The 20,945-nt window shown below is 40.4% G+C and overlaps 1 protein-coding gene across 2 annotated transcripts in view; it reads right to left on the reverse strand.

Moving 5' to 3' along the window:
* Positions 1–20,945, reverse strand: part of Kdr (kinase insert domain receptor) — a 44,498-nt gene that overhangs the window by 11,081 nt on the left and 12,472 nt on the right. For both annotated transcript variants that reach the window (XM_010640272.1, XM_010640271.2), the window contains exons 8-22: positions 20,207–20,321; positions 19,954–20,117; positions 17,759–17,915; positions 16,717–16,840; positions 16,097–16,205; positions 14,784–15,125; positions 12,441–12,587; positions 11,987–12,118; positions 8,961–9,067; positions 8,399–8,534; positions 7,474–7,578; positions 6,058–6,171; positions 5,415–5,503; positions 4,471–4,624; positions 2,190–2,287 (exon numbers count right to left, since the gene is read on the reverse strand). In XM_010640272.1, the coding sequence (XP_010638574.1) occupies positions 2,190–2,287; positions 4,471–4,624; positions 5,415–5,503; positions 6,058–6,171; positions 7,474–7,578; positions 8,399–8,534; positions 8,961–9,067; positions 11,987–12,118; positions 12,441–12,587; positions 14,784–15,125; positions 16,097–16,205; positions 16,717–16,840; positions 17,759–17,915; positions 19,954–20,117; positions 20,207–20,321 (2,093 nt within the window). The remainder of the gene's footprint in view (positions 1–2,189; positions 2,288–4,470; positions 4,625–5,414; positions 5,504–6,057; positions 6,172–7,473; positions 7,579–8,398; positions 8,535–8,960; positions 9,068–11,986; positions 12,119–12,440; positions 12,588–14,783; positions 15,126–16,096; positions 16,206–16,716; positions 16,841–17,758; positions 17,916–19,953; positions 20,118–20,206; positions 20,322–20,945) is intronic.

A 20,945-nucleotide genomic window follows, 5' to 3' on the forward strand; every position in this document is an offset into this window, starting at 1 on the left:
ATGCTTCCAAAAAAATTCCACATCAGAGAACCAACTGATTAACAAGGACTGTGTTAGTATCTTTTATCAACACTTCAGGAAAAAAGTCTGTGAGTTTCATTGAGACACACATCTGCTTATTCCATAAAGGGCCTCAGCCTCCGGAGTTAAATCATTAAGTTATAGTATGATGGCGGAGTCATAAATAGACTTCGGGAGGACACAATTAAAAAATGTGTTTCTGGTCACATCCACACATCTCTTTTATAGGATACCATGTAAGGTTAAAAATGTTTTACTCGAAGATGGTCCCACAATGGATTTGTTTTGAATGAAGTTGTGGGAATCAGAAACAAGAGGCTCTCATTGGTCTGGAGGGCTTAGTTGGTTTCCCTATTCCATACAGAACTCAAACTGGACTGGTCCTCACAGGCAGCTCTAGGTGGAGCTCGTCCTTTTTCTGAAGTGTTAGTTTTACGGCTGATTCTCTAGTGCCCTGGAAAGTAAAATGGAACTTGCCCCAGCTGTAAATCTTCTATCCTTTTCAGTTTCTCGGTTTCTCCTTTCTTTGTCTCCCCTAACTTCATCTAACTTCTCACTGCTCAAACAGTTACCATATTTGCCAACATAACTCTCATCTAAACTCCAACAGGATAAATGTGTCAGAGAATAAGAATCCTGAAGAACATTAGGAATGAATGGGAAGTTTAGATGAGAATCTTAAATCAGAGTAGGAGTGGTCACAAAAGTTGGGCAGTACTGATCCCACCCACCCCACACCCTGGGTCTCTGTATCACTCTCCCACAGATGAGGCACATTGTCTCACACAACTGAGCAAAACTGGGATTCCAAAATCAGACAGCACTTCCTACTTTCCCCACAACTTCAAAGCCACCCTTTTTAGGCCAATAAGCCCAACACCACATGGTAGATGCAAAAGAAATTAGAGTCCCACTCCCCACCCTCCCACTGGGATGCCCATTGTCTTCCTGACTCACTGGTGAGTTCTGGCCTTTAAAAATCAAAACTAGGGCCAGGGATTTAGCTCAATGGTTCTACCTCCTGCCTTGCAAGCACAAGGTCCCTAATTCAATCCCCAGTACCAAAAATAATAAATCATAACTTCCCAGGAGGGTCAAAGGTTTCTCTCTTTGGGACAACCCAGTAAGACCCTATTTCTTTCCTTCCTCTTGGGAGAGTACACCTGGGTTATCCAGCAGACACATCTAAGGTCCTGAGGCTCTGAGTGCTGTGTAAAGCTTTAAACTTCAGGGCAAAAAACTGATTAAGAATTTCACTGTAACACAGGAAAAAAAAAAAACACTTAAGTCTTTCTTTTCCTAGTAGTCTGCAGCAAATTCATTTTATCAAAACATAGCCCTTCTTGAACATTAATTTGAATTTTTCCTGTTAAATGTAGAATGCTGCATCTAACCCTTTTCAGGGTTGGTGGTGACTTCCACTGATCTCACCCTGCTCTCCAAGGTGTTTATGATCTTCAGAATATTTGTAACTTGTCACGTCCCCACCTCAGCCTTTGTTTGGCCTACTTTCTAATTTTAGCTCTTTTAACTGCTCTCCTCCGAAGCCGTCCTTCCTGATTTCTAATTATACTATTAACAAATATTTCTCATGGATGTTTATGAACGTAAAATAAATTCCAAACAGACGCTTACACCAAGATATCTTTAAGACCTAGCTCTTCAGTTCTTGTAGGTTATGGCTCAAATGTCTCATACTGAATAAAGCCTTCCTTGTCTGCTCTGTTTAAAACTGAAGTACACACATATAGAAGGAAATGCACACACAAAAATTCCCCGCCTGGTGCTATAAGCCTTTCCTTACTTTGCCCCTCTACACATACCCCTGTCTAACCTACTATGCATGTTACTTCCTTGTACTGATTACTTACTGTTTCATCCACTAGAATATAAACTCCACGAAGGTGGAGAGTTTTGTTTATTGCTTTACCACAGCTGTGCTTCAAGGGCTGCCTGGCACTTAGCAGATGCTCAGTAAGTATTCATTATTTGAATGAATTCCATGAAATTCCTTCATCAGCAGAAATAGAGCCTCTTCAGTAGACCTCTTTAAAGGGTCTTCCACGTGATGAATGCCATCCCAGACAAACACTTGTGACCATCTCTGGGCATCTTGTTTACAAGCCTGTGATCTAAAATGTTTTCTTTCCCCCTCTGACCTGTCTTACCTTACGTGATGCCAAGAACTCCATGCCTTTAGCCACTTGGAAGCTGTAGCAGATGAGATGTTCCAAGGTCAGAAAGTCCTTGTACAGCTCTTCAGAAGCTGGACAAGGCAAGAGGATGCGAATGAGTATTCCCACCACTCAATACTCTCAAAGTCCACTATGGTAACCTTTTCAAGACTTGGGAGGAGAATTTCAGAAAACAGAAGCAGAGAGAAAATGCCTCTATCTTCTGTCCATCTGCCGGGTCCCAGTATTATCAGCCTTCATCATATCACTAAGAGAAAATACTGGTTTTTCTTTTTTTTTTTTTTCCATTTTTGTCCCTTGTCCCTCCCCTCCCCATTTACAAACACTTTATTTCCATTTTTTCATTTTCTCATTTTTTTTCTTTCCCTTATTCCCTTTCCCCTACCCTTCCCACTTTCCCTACACCTTTAGCCCTTTTCTTCCTATTTCACATTGTTAATTACCCCATTAGGATCTTGTGTACTACTACAGTTTTTCACACCAGAGGAACTATTCGGTATCTACACATGTGTGACTTATTTATTTCACTTAGGAGTATATCCTCAAAATTGGTTTTTCTATTTTAGTCAAAATGAACCAGTAAATCCAGAAGGTAGGAAAGAGGTAAAACTGGCATGTATACAGGAAGAGAGAGGACTTTTTCAAATTTGCTGTTTAATCTATTGTGCTACTTTTTTTTTTTCATTCACCCTGGGGGATAAAAAATAAATTCATATCAAGAAGTCTAAAAATAAACAATATTCAGGGTCATCAGATCCTTTCTCTTCAGGCTTTGTCCTGGGATAAAGACCAAAGGTTAAACTACACTCTATAACAGATAACTAAAAATACCAGATAGATTTGCTTCTCTTGTTTTCATGTTAAAAAGTGCCGTAAACACATTAAATATGACCTCCACCAAGGATGCTTTTTCCTCCAAGAATATGAATGAGATATAACAGGAGCATAAGAGAAAGATGAATTTACATAAATTGGTAGTATTTACTTCAGTGTAATTGGTACAAATAAGCATAAAGGTATTTCAAAATGATCTCCTAACTATGGTCAAATAAGATAAGACTCATGGCTTCTTTCCTGGACACAAATACCAGAGTGAATACAAACTTAGTTATGATAATAACTTTTTTCTCAATGACTTGTTATGTACTTAGGGCTAAAGGGCTCTTCAGATACAATTAGTGAAATCCCTGCATTTCCCAAATGAAGAAATGAAGGCAGAATTCCAAGCCAGTGTTCTTCTACTCCAACATATTACCTCAGTCTCTTGGGTCTCCCACTCACTGACCACCATTTTTGAGAGAAAAGGAGAGGGGCAGAGATGGCTCCACTACTTGAGGCTGAGACAACCTTCCCATGCTCAATTAGCCATATCCAGACCTCAGGCTGTCTACTTAGGTTCTAAGGAAATGAAGTCAGACTTAAGTTCTATCTGTAGATGTGTGTCAAGAGAAAAAGAAGTGAATTTTTACTTCTTAAGAGGAACCAGAAGTCAGGAAGCCCTACTATCATCCATAAAGCAGTTCCTGCTCCTTCTGAGGAGAGCAGATACAGCATATCCCAGAGCTAATTGAAGGACTGGAAGTTAGGCTGAAGCCAAGCTCCCTGATAAAGAAAACTAAAACATCATTGAGAACGCAACTGAAAAAAGCCAAGTCTATTTATTTACCATGGCTTCACCATAGCCACTCTGGGTACAGCAGAACCAACAGATGGCTACTGAATTGTCTTGAAGAAGTCTAGGTGTGATGAACTGAAAGATTTTTGTGGTACTAGTGAAGTGGGCTGAGCCATTTAAGGCCACACAGAGGCTGGGCACTAGAGAGCCTCCTTTCCCATTCCAAAACATAGCACTGAGCCTCTCCTGGTAGTGAATGTTGATGAAGCACTTTGAAGATATTGGTTAGATTCTTAGTAACCGCTTACCCCACTTGGGCTACCAGATTTCTTGGGATACTTCTGTTTTGCCTCTCAATATAGCCCATTGTTTGTTTAGGGCTTGAACATTTCATTTCCGGAGAGACTGAAAAGAAGCTGCCAAGTACTTCAGATTTCTTTCAAATATAAAGCTTTTCCCATGACCAAATTCTGTGACCAACACCCTGTGATCCTGTCTATTCTTTTTTTTTGGTACTGGGAATTGAACTCAGGCCCTTGCACTTGTGAGGCAGGTGACAGAACCACTAAGCCAAATTCCCGGTCCTTGTCTATTCTTATATAAGCATGCATTGGGCATGGAGCAAGCAACAGCAGGTACCTTCTTCTTCCTCCACATCACTGAGGGATTTTTCTTCAACAAACCCAGAGCTGGCTGAGCTCTGGCTACTGGTGATACTGTCCAATCGGCGTTTCAGATCCACAGAGATTTCCCCAACATAGTCTTTCCCTTGACGGAACCGTGCCCCTTTGGTCTATAAAAAAGTAAATAAGCAAATTCCTTGAGTACAAAATGGATCTTTACAAGGCAGAAAATTGTATAAACCACTGAAACTATTAAAAAGCACACAAGAAAGACATGAAATTCAGGATTTTGCAGTTTCTAGGTTGAAATGCAAGTACTGTATACAATAGGGTTTCTTCCGTAAAGCCAAGCTCCTCGGTTAGCTGACATAAATCTCACTTTTAAGTTGCACTCAGATGCATCACAAACTTTAGCACACCCTTTGATTTTGTTTTGTTGTTGTTGTCTGTGGTACTGGAGACTAAACCCAAGGAGCACAGAGCTACACACCCAGCCTTTGTTTATCTTTTTCTTTTAAGACAGGGCCTTACTAAGTTGCCTATGCTGGGTTTGACCTTGTGATCCTCTTCCCTCAGCCTTTCCAGTACCTGAGATCACAAGGCATGTACTACTACCATGCTGGCTCACTGTGCTCTTTATGGAGAACTATACATTCCCTGGAGTCAGATGTGACTAGGGGAGAGAAGCACAACCCAGAACTATCCTTTCCTCTGCCCTTCCCTTTCTGTAATCATATCTACATCCTCCTCACCTATAATGGACCAGGAGATTAAATTCACAGTTAAACCAAGAGAAGCACATGTTCCCCAGAAGGTAAAAGAGGAAGTCACAACCATCCAGAGGTAATAAGAGAAGATTCCTCACAAGCTTCTCAAAGAATTTCAGCTAAAAAGTTAACCTGTGCCGCTTTGAGTTTCCCTCCATTTTACAAGATGAAGCTGAGGTAGGAAACTACATACCTTATAGGGGACAAATTCATTTCTCTTTCCCCGTAGATAGGTTGATAGGTTCCCAAACTTGCAGAATTCCACGATCACCATGAGAGGCCCTGCAGGCAGATGATTGCATGTCAAGAAAGAAAAATTTGTTCTCACTAAGTGCTTAATATATAGACAAATCCAAAATTACCTGGCAAGAAGGCTATATAAACCTGTCATTAGAACAGAATTATACAAGTCAAGTGCTTGATCCCCCATCTTATAGTTTTTCTTTTTCCAAAAGGCAAAGCCACCATGACATTATACTAAATTTGAGAAACTCTATCCATTTGCTTTTCAATGCAATCACCAGAGATGACTCTATTAGTGGGAGGGGACAGGGATAGAAACTACTCTTAAGGTCTTTTGTTTTCAAGTCTTAGGGGGAAGTTTATTTTTCTAACCTGAATACATGGTGATGTGATATCTTTTAATTCAGAGGAAGCTTTAGAATAATTTGATTATAGTGCCCATTAAATTTCCATGAAATATACGCATATCTAGGAATCTGCAAAATATTCCAAGTTAAGGAATCAAAGCAGTAGGAATTACCTTGTTTCTCTCAAATACTAACAGAGTAGCAAGTGTCAAAATCAGGCCACTACAACTATCCACACTGACTCACCTCCGGGCTTGGTACAGGCACCTAGAAGGTTGACCACATTGAGATGGTGGCCAATATGAATGAGGATCTTGAGTTCAGACATGAGAGCACGGTGTTCACTGTGTGTTGCTCCTTCTACAAATTCAGGATAAAGAGGAAGATCATAAATGTGGCCCTTACCTTAACATTATTGATGCCCTTCTCTCCATTACATATAACTGTGCAATTTAATCTATACCCAGATGCATTTTCAGAAAAAGAAAGTTTAAATTTTACTTTCTAATTAAAAAATCGAATTCTTAATTGAACCCAAAAGTGTTTGGTATTGATAGGAACCCACTATGAAGCCTTCTGCAAAGAAGAGAACATAACTGCAATGGAATCATGCCCAGATTCTCTTCTTGTACAAAACTGTATTTTTGTACTTCAGGCAGACTATGCTCTTTAGGATCTGATCCTCCAAGTGCTTCCTCTGAAGGAAGAAATGCCATGTTTTCCATATCCTCATGTGTATACTAATGCTTCAATTGATCTGTACCAAGAAGGCAACACCACAAGGACCAGCTGGTAGAGCCAGGCACTGCATGACACTGGTGGGGCTAAAACTGTGCATTAGACCCTGTATGCACATCTGTCTAATTCACAGGCATGCTGCAGACCTTAGGAACTGATGGGCCACCTCAAAATTACATACCCCCTAGGCCTGCAGAGAGAAAAGGCAAAAAGAAAATGTTTTGAAATGCATAAGATCCATTGGCAAAGGGTCAGCTGCAGAAGGGTCAGCAGCATTGTCTTCACCAATGAAAACACATCAGAATTGGAGAGAGCTATATATGCAACACCTCCCCAAATCAAAATGCCTAGACCAGAATTCATTATTCATAGTATTAATAATTATGAAGTCTCTAATTTTTAAATAACCTATAGTTTTTTGCTTACCATAACCATTACTATCTCGCAAGTTAAGTTTTATAGGTAAAATTATTTTACATATTCTAATTCTAGAGAACAAACTATTTTTGCAATCTACTTAAGTCAAATTCCTTTCGATGTTTCTGGAGGTTTATCTAATACTCTAATACATTAAGAAGCAACTTTAATATAGCTAGATGCTTTTTCCCTGATGACCAGGACCACTAAATACAATTGTGCAAGCTGAGATCAGCCCAAGGGCTTCCATGCAGGTAGGTGAAATCCTCCTCCAACTCTGCTTGCCAGGCCATGCACAAGGTCATGCACATTGGCACGTGGCTAGAAAGGAACAGGCATTTTCCAATTCTAACAAAGGAATCACATAGGCTGCTGCATGCTTGGCTAGCTGGCCCACTTAAGCACAGAACTACTGATTAAGCTTTGTCTCACATTAAATGTCTCAGAGAGGAGGAGAGAAGGGGGGAGGAAGAAAGAGAATGAATCACAAAATAAGTTTGCTTTTACCTTTCAACATTTTGACAGCCACTGTTTTGCAAGTTGCTGTCTTATCAATTCCAAAAGCATCTGCCTCGATCACTTGGCCAAAGGCACCACGGCCAAGAGGTTTACCTAGAATCAACAATGGAAAACAAAATGGACTTGGATCATAATATCACCAAAGTGACAGGCAAAGATTCCAACTAGATAGGGTGACCATCCATCCCAATTTAACGTACAAAATCCAGATTACTTCTTTGTCCTGCCTTAATTATTACATGAATCCCACTTTACTCTCCAAATGTCCTAATTTAGATGATTATACAGGGAACCTACCTCTAAGAGGTTAAATGGATGATGACCCAAATTTAAGAGACAGAATTATTTCTGAGCCAAAATACAACATCCAAATAGACTAGATCTGTCATCATCCTAAGAGGGGAGATGATACGATAAGCCCAACATTAAATTAACATCAACTGAAAATGTGGTTCATTTATAAAATGGAATACAACTCAGCCACAAATAATGACAAATTAGAGACATTTGTAGCTAACTGGATGCACATTGAGGCCATATTCTTAAGTGACGTAAATAGGACACACATGTATAATACCGAATAGTTTCTCTAGTGTGAGGAACTGAAAGTGTAAATAAGGACTAAGAGGTATAACAGATAATGTGAAATAGGAAGAAAAGGGGCAAAGGGGAAGTGAACATGGGAGGGGTAGGGGAATGGAATTAATATAAGGAAATGAAAAATGGAAACAAAGTCTTTGTAGATAGGGAGGGGTGAAGGGATTGAAGGGAGGGCAGGGCAATGGGAAAAAAATGAGAACCAAGGTGGATTAGGTAAAGGTGCAAATTTCAAACAGTGAATGTCATTATATTGTATACCTTAAATGTACCTATTAAATTAATTTTTAAAAATTAACAGAAACTGAAAAGGCACCTAGTTTCAGCCGGTCTCTGGGGAATTCCCACTTGCTGGCATCATAAGGCAAGCGTTCACAGTGTTCATCCAGGGGCAGTTCATCAGAATCCATGACAATGGACAAGTAACCTGTCTTCAGTTCCCCTTCATTGGCCTGGAAAGCATCAATCATCCCAGTCACATAAGCTCTGTTGTTTGGCTGCTATTTTGTGTACTTATTGTTGTTATTTAATAGGAGCCTCATTCTGACATCTCATTTTCCAATAAAACCCATGGAGCTTGTGAGCAGTCCTACTATATTTGGGCCTGTAGTGTTCCCTTTCCCCTCAAATGAGTGCAGAATTAAGTTTTAAAATCTTAATTACATTAGACAGTCCAAAACCTTTCCTCTCTAGTGATTTCTACCAATTAAAGCCCATGGTCCAGCCAAAGAAAATGAGCTAGAATGTTATTGTATTGAAATAAAAATGTGCCCACTGAGCCAATAACAATGGAAAGAAACAACTCAAAGAAACCCAGTCAGCTTTCATCAATCATGAAATCCAACATGCATGAGACTGAAAGGAAATTATCTTGTTACCCGCTTAACGGTCCGTAGAATGATAACCAGAAGTAGCCAAAAGAACATGGCAATCACCGCAGTGCCTACTAGAATAATGACTTCCAAGTTGGTCTTTGCCTGGGCACCTAGAAGACACAATTGAATGAGCATCAATGTTGGAAATGCATAGCTTTTGCTATAAGATGACAAAACGCAGCACTGAAAGGCAAGATCTCAAGCTTACCCACTTGGAAGCATCCTACAGTGGAATAGCCATGACCCCTAAGTTGGACAGAGTGTGTACCAGTTCTTAATGGAAATGTAAAGCTTATAAAATATTGCTCATGAAAATTTCCAGCAATAGTGATCTAAAGTAATTAAGAATAGAAGTATAAATGTTTTAAAAGATGCACATTTAAGTGCTTTCTTTGATGGAAAGAAAACAGATGATGTTCTACAGAGAAAGTATTTTTGTGCTAATATTTTTTATTTTTAATTGAGTTTATTGGTACAATCTAGGTATACAATACAAGTGCATTCATTATTGGGATCCTGTACCTTTACATGGTAGGTCTTGATTCTCATTTTTTCCCCTTGTCCCTGCCCTCCCTTCACCCCCTCCTTCCCTCCCCATTTACAAGTACTTTATTTCCATTTTTTCAATTTCTCATATTTTTTTCCTCTCCCTTATTACCTTTCCCCCACCCTTCCCACTTTCCTTACACCTTTAGCTCTATACTTCCTATTTCACATTATTAATTATCTCATTAGGATCCTGTGTACTATTATAGTGTTTCACACCAGAGAAACTATTTGGTATTTCAGTTAAAGAAATCTCTGTATAACATTAAAAATAGGGAATCCTAAAATTTTTGTGCTAATATTAAAGGTTTTGATCTGTGTGGAGTTTTAAAAGGGTCATTTAAGAAAGCACATGGGAAAATAAAGTCTTTTGACCAGAGAGTAACTACTGACAAACATTAAAAATAGGGAATCCTAAAATTTTTGTGCTAATATTAAAGGTTTTGATCTGTGTGGAGTTTGAAAAGGGTCATTTAAGAAAGCACATGGGAAAATAAAGTCTTTTGACCAGAGAGTAACTACTGACCACATGCCAACTATGCACCATTACTTTAAATATGCTATCTCACTTAATCTCAACAACCTTCAGTTTTCAGAACAAGAATTAGAAGATCAGAGAGGATACCCAGAGAGTTGGTAGGCCAGTCAAGAGTGAAACAAGTTCTGTACTATTTGGGTTGACCATCATATTCCCCGGCCCCTGTGTAGCAAGCACCTGAATAAGGAAAAGAGAACCAAGCTGAGCATGTCATGCATAGCCTAGTAACAGGAGTTTGAAACCACTCATGAAGCAAAGAGAAAAGGAAAAGCTTAAGGTGGGCATGGAAAACTGGTGATACTCAGTGGTCCAGAGGACAGCTCCAAGTGGAAGAAATTACATGCAGAAAAAAAGACTTGCAACTAGGAGGGATGAGCATGGAGATGTCAAGGAAACAATTTTCACTTGGGGTCTCCCATCAGAAGGGTACAGTGGGAATTAAACAGTCAAAGAATCAATTGTCTATATAAGTTTGTGCATCAGACTTCCAATACAACATTTGGGTGCCTTCCAGTAGTATTAAATGTCTACCTCTCCCTTTCTTGATCTGCTCTGTAGGTACCAAGTACCATGTTCCCATAGGTCCTGTTAGACATCTGTAACCAGCTGCAGGCAGCTGACAGAGAGAGGCAGAGCACCAAGAGAATCTGGAAGTCCTCCCTATGATTTGCAATAAACCATGATTCCCTTTGGAATGACAAAATCACCACATCCTTTGAAATCTTCATTTGCAAGTGCAGTTTATGAAATAGTAATAAGACTAGAGATTTGAAAACATGACAATGTGTCTAGATATACAACTTAGCAACATAGATTTGACAGATTAAAGGAACCAACATCTAGACTTTGAGACCAGTTAGGATGAGCTCATAGAAATTCATCGATTCCCCTTCGTTACCATTATTATTTCCTCCCTTGCACACCATTCCTCCACTCACATAATGTAGTTCCATTGTTCCTCTGGTGTTCTACCAAACAAAAGATGCAGGGATACATTTCTTTCAGTGAAATATTTTGTCACAAATTACTTTTCCCACCCGAGAAAGTGCCAGATTTCATGGCACTCCTGCATACAGACACGTTTCCTTTCAAGTTTAGATAAGAACCCCAAATTTCCTATTTCAGAAAAACAATGGTCTACTATTTACAAGTGAAGTTTAGTTGTCTTTATTCAGAAAAACAATGGTCTACTATTTACAAGTGAAGTTTAGTTGTCTTTATTCCAATGAAAATTCTGTTCGTGATTAACTAAATAGCACTGACCTTCATGATTAGACAGCAAATCTAATGTTTTTTTCAAATAAATACAGAGGTACGGTTTCCATAAATTAAATGGGCCATTCAAACAAAGATAGAGTCTGAGGCAGGAGAATATTCACCCTTCCTAGATAGAAATTTTTCCACAAAAAGAACTAAAAGGACAGGAAATATGATAGAAGCAAAACTAGAACAATATTCATATGTTTGCTGGTTAAAAGAATACATATTTATTGAAAAACTGCACAGGATAACAGGTTAGGCATCTCTACTCCAAAATGCTCAAGATCCACAATTTCGAGTAATGACATGAAAACACGAGTGGGAAATTCCACATCTGACTTGAATGATTGGCTGCATTCAGAACATAAACCCTACAAATATCACACGGTGCAGAATTACCTTCAGGCTCTGTATCAGGTTTACATGAAATATGAACGAATTTTGAATTTCAGTTTGGTTCCTACTCCTGAGGTATCTACTATATACATGAAAATGTCCCCAAATCTGAAAAAAATTGCAAAATCTCGAACACTTCTGGTCCCAAGCATTTTGGATATGAAATAGCCAGTCTGCACAAGGAGTACTAAACATCACCCACCTAAACTGTCCACTTAAAGTATAATATAAAGAAGACACAATACACCTGTTCAGAAACCACCTGATGCCGCTATGGTGTCACACTGACCTTCTATGATGAAAAATGTCCCCACTCTTGCACATCCAAGAACATTGCAGGCCTGGCATGTGTAGAGGCCTTCGTCTTCCTTCCTCACTCTGCGGATGGTTAGGTTCTGGTTCCCATCTTTCAGTACAATGCCTAAGAGAACAGGGCAATGATCATTCTTATTTCTAATGATGCGGTCTATAGAGTTTGGTTTTTTTTTTTTTAATTTTAAAAGTAAGTGCTGTCTTTCAACTCAGGCCATTATCCAACTCTAGAAAGTAACACAGGACAACTGCTGACTGATCTCCCATGAGGCTTCCATGAGAACTGCACTTCCAAGGCCAGGAAATGAGCCAGACCACCTACCCTAACCTTGCGTTTCATCTACCATAAAAGAAATTGAGAAATAATATAGGTTTCATGTCATATCTTTGGGAAAATTACACAAACAAAGAGACAGACAAGTGCTATTCACCTGAGTCTTCCACAAGTGTCTCGTTATCTTTAAACCAGGTAATCTGTGGAGGGGGATTCCCGAATGCTGTGCAGGCAACCTCAATGGTTTCACCAATACTTGTGGTCTGATTCTCTAGGTTTCCTGTGATCACAGGTGCCATGCGCTCTATGCACATTAAAAAAAAGTCACACAATCTGTAGTTACAGCTTTAGAGATAATTTTAGTATCAGTAATCTATTAAACAGTTTAAACTTAGTAAACAGCAACCTGCTGATTTACTAAACCAAAAATACACAGAAGCTAATAATAGCACTGCTGGTCACTGAGTAAAGTCAAATAAAAAGAGTAAGGACAGTACTGACAGACCCTTGTCAGTCTTTAGCATTCATGTTATTCATGTTTCTAGCTGGAAACCACAAAATAAAGGCTCTAAACAGATATGGCTTTCCCCTGGGGTAAGTTCCCTTCTCATCAAAGTTCAAGCTCGTAAGATCCTAAAATTCTGCCATGTTTTCTCACGGAAAGTACCAAACTTTAGGGTTATTCCACAAAAAGCATTTTGCATCTATTTGGTAATTTTTACAAAATTCATTTAGACTATTTATGTTACTATCAGTCTTATACGATGAGCAGGACAGGTCTAGTAGCTTTATTTTTAGATGAAATAATTGCAATTCAGAGGGTGAAACAACTTGCCCAGGTCCCTATAATTAAGTAAGGACTTAAAATAATACAGTCTGGTGGGCCTAAAAGTCCAGTGCTATTTGTGCTAAAACATAAATAAGGGCCAGAAATACAGCTCAATGGTGCAGTACCTGCCTGGTAAGTGTGAGGCCCTGAATTCGATTCCTGGTAATAAATAAATTAATCAAACAATAATACCCTAAGGAAAGTCAACAATATAAAGAACATAAACTCCAATGATACTTGTTTAAATGTACAGCAAAACATTAAATTTACCTATTTCCTGAAAATAATCAAATGTTGTACAAATATCTCCAACCAATTGAATATCAAAAGAAATCATGCTGAAAGAATCTACTTCAATGCTTAACAAAACAAGATTATCCCAACAAAGCCCTACATTAGGGTTTAAATAAATATACTGGACTCCAGTCTACTTCTAAGAATAGATTTCAGGAAAACAACATAGGCATCCTTAGAGAAGCAAGCTACCTAATTGGGAACAAACATTTCCCAGACCAGCAAAGCCATGGGCCTCCTCCTCTTCCTGAATCCTTTGATTAGCTCAAAACCAGATCAGCCACATGGTTACATGTGTGGTGTGATTCCAAGGATCCCAGGGGACGACTTCTTCTGTCACCTGAATATCTGAAATTACCTCCTAAACTATACCCAAGCCTTGAATGAGATGCTCTTCCTCTAAAATTTTGATATAGGTAAGTTTGCCTAGGCAGTTTCCCCCTTCTTAGCAGTAAAAGACACAGGACACATGCATGCTAGGTCCTGGAAAAGGACACTAAAATAGAATAAAATGGAAAAAATGCTACAAAAATTCTCCAAATACACCTGTTCCCAAAGACAGAGCAGGCATAAGGTTAGACAGGGTGTACAGAGCCACCTGATAGGGAATTTACAAAGTTTTCTGGTACCCAGAATTACCATTCCGTTGACTTTGATCTACTCTGGACCATAGGGATGTCTCACACCCACAGGCAGTTTGTGTAGCAAGCCTCCTATGACTCTTCTGTGTCTTTTTATCAGCCTGTCACCACACTATGCATGCATCAGGAACCTCACTGAGCACCCGGTATATGCCACTACGTTCTATGAGTACAGCTACAGTAGGAAGCAAAGCAGGGACCAATGCCCGTCCTCGCAGACACAGACTCCTCAATGTGCTATGACTGCCTGGTGGTTGGCTGTGTTCTCATCTTGTCTGTCTTGTTACCACTGTCAAATGCTGGCATTCTCCCAGCTCACATAAAGTATTCCACCAATGTGAGTCAGATTAATAAAGAAATACACAAGAATAATGCAGAAAGTTCCCTAGGTCAAGCTAATCCTTTGCAGATACTAGTGAGCTACACCAACAGAAAAATCAGAAAGAGCCATGTTATTTTCTCTTTCTAATACATCATTTTACAAATATTATTTGTTGTGTTCTGCTTTAATGACTTAATGAGTGTATCCCAGTCTACTTTATAAACTCCTAAAGGACAGAAATCATCACACAGTACTTGAAAGCACTACATTTTTTTCTGGTATCAGGGACCAAACTCAGGGCCTTGCACTTATGAGGCAGACACAGAACCAATAAGCTAAATCCCCGGCCCTTGAAAGCCCTACATTTAGGGCATCCAAATGCCTAGGGACAATGATCTGAAGTTGCCTCCCTACCTAGGACAGTGAGCTGCCAGACCATGCAATGTCTTTTCTTGGTTTTCCTGTCTTGAGCAGAGCAGACATATTCTCCTTGATCCCGCAAGGACACGTTCTGGAACTCCATGACCAAAATGTCATTAGTGCTATTAGAGAACATGGTGGCATTCAGTTTCCAAAGAGCATCCAAGTTCTTGCAAATAGGTGTGAGCTGCTCTTCTGTGTGGACCAGAGGAGGATGTGGGCCAACCTTGTACCACGTGAGGTTCTCCAACATTGCTCTGTCTGCGTGGCACCACAGAGACACGCTCTCCTGCTCAGTTGGCTGGGTAGCAGGTTGCAAAGTAATTTCAGGACCCTCTGAAACACAAAGCCCATAGTTAGAGGATGGTTATCAGTACAATACTGTCTCCTTGTTGCCTTCAGACTGCAATAAAGTACCAACACAGGCACAGCTCTAATTGTCCCCAATGATTTGATGACAGCCAAACTGAATAATTCAGGTCCAAAATGTATTATCTGGAGATATAAATAAATTCTCCAGATGTTTCTTACACCTCTACTTTAAAAAGAAAAAAGAAAAACATAATGCAAGGCATCTACTCAAAACAAAGAATTAAAAAAATTATTTCCTCATTAACATTATTATTTTTTTTTTACCATACTGGGCCCTCACACTGTGCGACATCCCCAGCTTGCTCCTTTGCTCTTTCTTTCTTTTTTTAGATAGGGTCTCACTAAGTTGCTAGGCTGGACTTGAACTGGACTTGAATTTGCAATCATCCTGCCTCAACCTCCCAGAAAGCTGGGATTAAAGGTGTTCACCAGCACGCCAGGCTAAATACTCAATGACAATAAAGCTACATTTAATAGAACTAATTAGGCTAAGGCTAAAATATTTTATGCAGTGCAGTGAGCTAAAGTTTATCCATACAACTAGTTTGACCTCAGCAGACAAACTCAGCAGTGCTGGATGGAAATGAAAGTCCAACCTTTCAACTGTCCAGCAGCAAGCCCACCAATATTATTGAACACAATAAGCCATACTTTGTGCTAGACTCTGGTGACCAAGACAGATGGCATACATATGACACACAGCCAGTGGTTTAGAGGAGTGAAATCATTCTCTCTCCACTGGAAGCATATGAACTGATTTCACATGAGCCCAGGGGCAGTTTTAATCTATCAACAAAAGCACCAGTGATCAGTTCACATCCTCTTCCTATGTGTCACGTCACTCACGTGAATGACAAGGCCAACCAGGAATTACACAGTAGCTTAGTGCCCAGTTTGTGAGTGACCCAACCCACTGTCCAGAGCAGAGTACTCACTGGTCACATGGAAGGAGATCACCCTCTCTCCTCTCCCGGCTTTGTTGACGGCTTCACATTTGTATAAAGCGGACACATTTGCAGCTTGAATGACAAGAGTACTTACAGTCTGTGAAGAAAACAAATCCCAGGCCATAAACAATGCAGGCTGTGTCTGTGCACATTCATTCAAGCTAAAATCCAGCCACCCAACCCCACAGTTGCTGCAGCCACCTGCTCCATTTACAGGGCCACAGTGACCACCTTCAAATGTACACAGCTATCATGGGACTGGTATGTAGCTCCTACTCTACACATAAAGGGCTCAGGAAACCATTAGATTAGTGATGTGTTTTATGACAACATTATGAGCATTTTCCCATCTCGTGTTTACAAAATCAGAATGATCTTACATCCGATGTATAGATTAACTGGCATACATATTTCATTTTCCTCTGATATGCTAAGTTAACAGTATTGCTACAAGTTATTGATGTTCTCAAAATGACTTAATATACTAGTATTTTATCATCCAATCTACTTGATTATTAATCTCCCATATGGCTCACATGTTATCATACTGTATTATCTACCAAGGAGAAAGAAGTAGAAATTTTCAAATTAAACAATTTTATACTCACCTTGTTTCTTCCTTCAATTAGGGCATATTGATTTTTGTTGACTTCAATTTTGTTCCCCCCTTGGAAATCCTCCACAGTCCTCCATTCTTTACAAATATATGGGTTTGCTGTTAAGACAGCTTGGCTACAACAGAGAGATAATAGATTATGACTTAACTTTCCCTTATTGAAATCAATATTGAGGAAAGGGGCAGACTTTGGTTATTATGTGTTCAGAAATCCCTTCAACGCTGTCCACCATTTTAAAAGACTTGGCACCAATTAAAAATAGGCCTCAGCTATGAAGGAAAAGGTCCTAGGTAGATTCATTCAGGATACAGGAGGGAAGCAGCTATTCTGGGAACAAATCTCCATTCATAAATTGGATCGACAAGACAATTCAAGTTAATTTAGTTCAAAGGAAGATAAGGAAACTTCGAAGCCACCGGGCTTCTTAAAGTCATTTCTATGGGACCATGGCCTTTCTGCAGGAAATGACCAGCAACTCAGGAAGAAACCGGTAGTGGACATTTCAAAAACAACAACAGGAAATGGAGTGCTTGGGTGGTGGTGGGACAGCACTTGTCGCTGCTGTTTTCCCTGAGGATGTCTGAACTTGTGTCAGAGCTTGATAAGCCGGGTCTGAGACTCTGAGGGCTGGGCTAGGTTTATCACTGCCTTCCACGCATCAGCACTTCCACTGGGAGATGTGGACCTTCTCACAGATACGAAGGAGTGAGGTGGGCATCGCCACTGACTGGTATAAGGAGAAAACCTGAAGATTGGAAATTCACAAACTGAGCAAAGAGCATCCACCTGGAGAAGTGTACATACATCGGGGTAAACCAAGGAGAGAGACCTGATAAATCACCAGCTAGACTGTCGCCAGCAAAGATATCCGCTGAAATGTAGGGCACCAGGAAAAATGGAAGGAGGTTCTGAGTATCCCTTGAAGGGCAGCCTTCTCAAGCGTTACCTTTTCAGTTTAGAATGGAAGCATGGCACAGCTTAGCTATAAGATACGAAGAACATCAGGAAAAACAGAGCACTCGGCCCTCCTCACCTGGGCTCGTAGGAGCACTCTTCCTCTAACTGCCAGTACCAGTGGATGTGATGCAGGGGAGGGTTGGCGTAGACCGTGCACGTCAGCGTTTGTGTGGTACCATATTGGTAAGAATCCATGGGTGAGATCAGGGCCTTCTCACCAATCTGGGGTGGGACTGGAGACAGGAAAGACCACTTCTGAATGATCAATCAAGTTTGAGGAACGAAAGCAGAGGATTTCAACAACTAGAGCTGTTTTTGTTTTGTTTTGGTTTGGTTTGGGGTTTTTTTTGGCATTGCTAGGGACTGAATTTAAGCCCTCTATTTTAAGTAGGGCCTCACTAAGTCACTAACCTGCACAGGCTAGGGCTTGAACTTGAAATATTCCTGCCTCAGCCTCCTAGCATGCTGGGATTACATACTGTGCCACCATACCAGGCCATGCTGACTTTGATTTTACCCCACTTTCTTTTCCAAAGAACATCTAGACTTGGAAACCAGAAAGCTGAGCTCTATGTGGAGTACTCATAACTTCAATAAAAACTATTAAGCTGAGTGACTCCACACAAGTCTCACAACTCTGTGCCTCAGTTCTTCTCATCTGCACAACAGAGCTCACTCTACCTGTGCTCCTCATCTCACAGAACCAGGGCCAGGCTACGGAAGGAAAACAGTCAGAATGACACAGTACATGCCAATCATTGCTCTAGAAGCTCTCCATTTCTTAATCCACTTGATCCTCATGACACTATTATTGTTCCCCCTTTTACACATAAGAAAAATGAAATAGAGAAGTTAAAGACTTGCCAAAATTGCCAAGCAAAGCCCAGGACAAACCCAGACATTCTCACCCCTAAGTCCAAGCACTACTTAAGCACTACATTACACAAGAAGATGTAAATCCTCACACAAACCCCCCATTCTTCCCTCTCTTCTCCCCCTTCCTCTCCCTTTCTTTTTCCCTTCCTCTACCTCTCCCTTTTCTTTCTCTTTAGGCTCAAAGTCACTAGTACAAAACAATAGTTCTAGTTGGGCGTGGTGGTGCACGCCTATAATCCCAGCATTCAGGAGGCTGAGGCAGGAGGACTGCTGTGAGTTCGAGACCAGCCTGGGCTATAGTGACCTCACAAATTGATGAAGCAGAGTTATTGGCTGTCCACTTTTCCATCTTTGTTGCTTGAACATTTTCTGCCTCCATCTCACTAATCAGCTTTTCAGTTCTGTACTCTCCCTCCCAGACCTCCTACACCCACACTACTTCCAAAAACCTTTGTAGAACCTGTTATCTATACAATACTCCCTGAGAAAAGAAGTGAAGCCAAGTTCAGCAGGCATACAGAGGAGTAGCAGGATATGTGGGGAAGTAGTTTTATGTCATGAGAGAATATCTTTAAGTTTTAATGCGCCATGCCAGTAAGGAGCAAGAAGAATTACAACAGAGAAGCATTTATCCAACTGTGTGTGCAGCAAGGTATTAATGGGTTCACTCAGGAGGAAAAAGATGCTGAGCCCAAATAGGCCTTGTTAAATCTTGAGTGCTCTGTCTCTCTCCTTCAAGAATGGTGATATCCCTTAGCTCTGTAAAAGTCCTAGAAAGCCCTGCAATAAAGAATCTTTTACCTCACTGTAGCATTTCCCAGGTTTACCTGACCATTGTATTCTTCTCTTCCAATCTGGCACTTACTTATATGTTTCAGTTTGGGAAAAGAAAATTCAAATCATCTTTCCATTAAAAGCCTACTATCTCCTCTTCAGGGTCTCTGAGTCAAATCCTGGACTCCATACAAGACAACAAAGTCCACTTAGAAGAACTTCTCAGCTGGGATTGGCCTATGGACCCCTGGTTCCACCCTACAATATCAAATGAAAGCTTCACCCAAGCTCAAGAAGAGTCTTGCATGTCTGCACACCAGGTGTGCAACCCCCAGAGACAGGAGCAAAGGTAGGAACCAAGGTGGTCTTACTTTAAGCACTTGGTCATCAACTGTACCACCTACTTTAGTCTTGCATTTGACCTTCAATCAGCTTATTTAAGGAAGCATGGCCAGAGCACATGGTCCAATATCATATTTCAATCCAGCCTCTGGATCATTTTCCTATCTATGTGTCAGCCCTGTCATGATGTGAATGAGAGAGGAGGAATGAAGGCGAGATGATTTAAGAAGATGTAATCATACTCTTCGTAATCTTGGGCAGAAAAATGAACAGGCTCACCATTCACAACCAGAGATACCATGTGACTCTGCTTCTCCTTTGAAATGGGATTGGTAAGGATGACAGTATAATTTCCTGTGTCTTTTTCACTCACTTCCATAATTGTCAGAACATGCCCCACTTTAATTGTGTAATTGGACTCAATGAGTCTTCCATTTTTATACCTACAAGAGAAAACAATCCCAGGAATTAATGCAATTGAAGGATTTGCTTTCATGTGAAGCAATGCTTTACATTTGTTTCCAATAGTTACCATTTGATTTCAGGGGTGGGGTAACCCAGGTACTTCACAGGGATTCTGACACGGTCTCCCACTGTGGCTTCCACCAAAGATTCCATGCCACTACCAAAAGCAACAAAAGGTTTTGCTAGAAGAAAATAAAAAACAATTGTTCTCATAAATATCAGCTTATTGTAAATGGTCCTTCGTTTTCCCATTTCAAGTGGAAAGTCAAAGACCTTAGGGGTCTGAGAATGGCAGATCTGATGCCATATGGTCTTTCTTAAGCTACATTCCAATTTTTCTTTAGTCCTTGCATTGGCATTTCTCTCCCCCTCATGTGCATCCGCAAACCTAAAGCATCTACTACCTGTGCAGCTCCTCCAAGTCCCCAGAGGCCCTTGGATACCTCTCCTCTTCTGCTCTCATGTCAGCCTCTATGCACCTGTCACACGTCCCTGTGTCCTCAGACCCTCTATCTTTATCCACACTGTTCTCCGGTCTCAGATGTAAAGTACCACTTACATATCCCTTAAATCTGTATGTTTTACCCTAATGTCTTTGGATTCCAGATTTGTGCATTAAATATCTCCATTTGGTCTATAGAAGGAGCATCTCCAAAGGAGCATGCCCAACACTGTTCTCAGCAACTTTGCTCAACCATGAAGCGAGCGATTTTGCTCCACCATGACGTTCCTGCCTTGGAGCCAGTGGGTCATGGACTGGATTCCCTGAAATTTCCTGAACACTTTGAGCCAAAGGAAGCCTCTCC

Source organism: Fukomys damarensis, unplaced genomic scaffold (assembly GCF_012274545.1).
Source record: "Fukomys damarensis isolate Sample0158 unplaced genomic scaffold, DMR_v1.0_HiC HiC_scaffold_35, whole genome shotgun sequence".
Taxonomy (NCBI): Eukaryota; Metazoa; Chordata; class Mammalia; order Rodentia; family Bathyergidae; genus Fukomys; species Fukomys damarensis.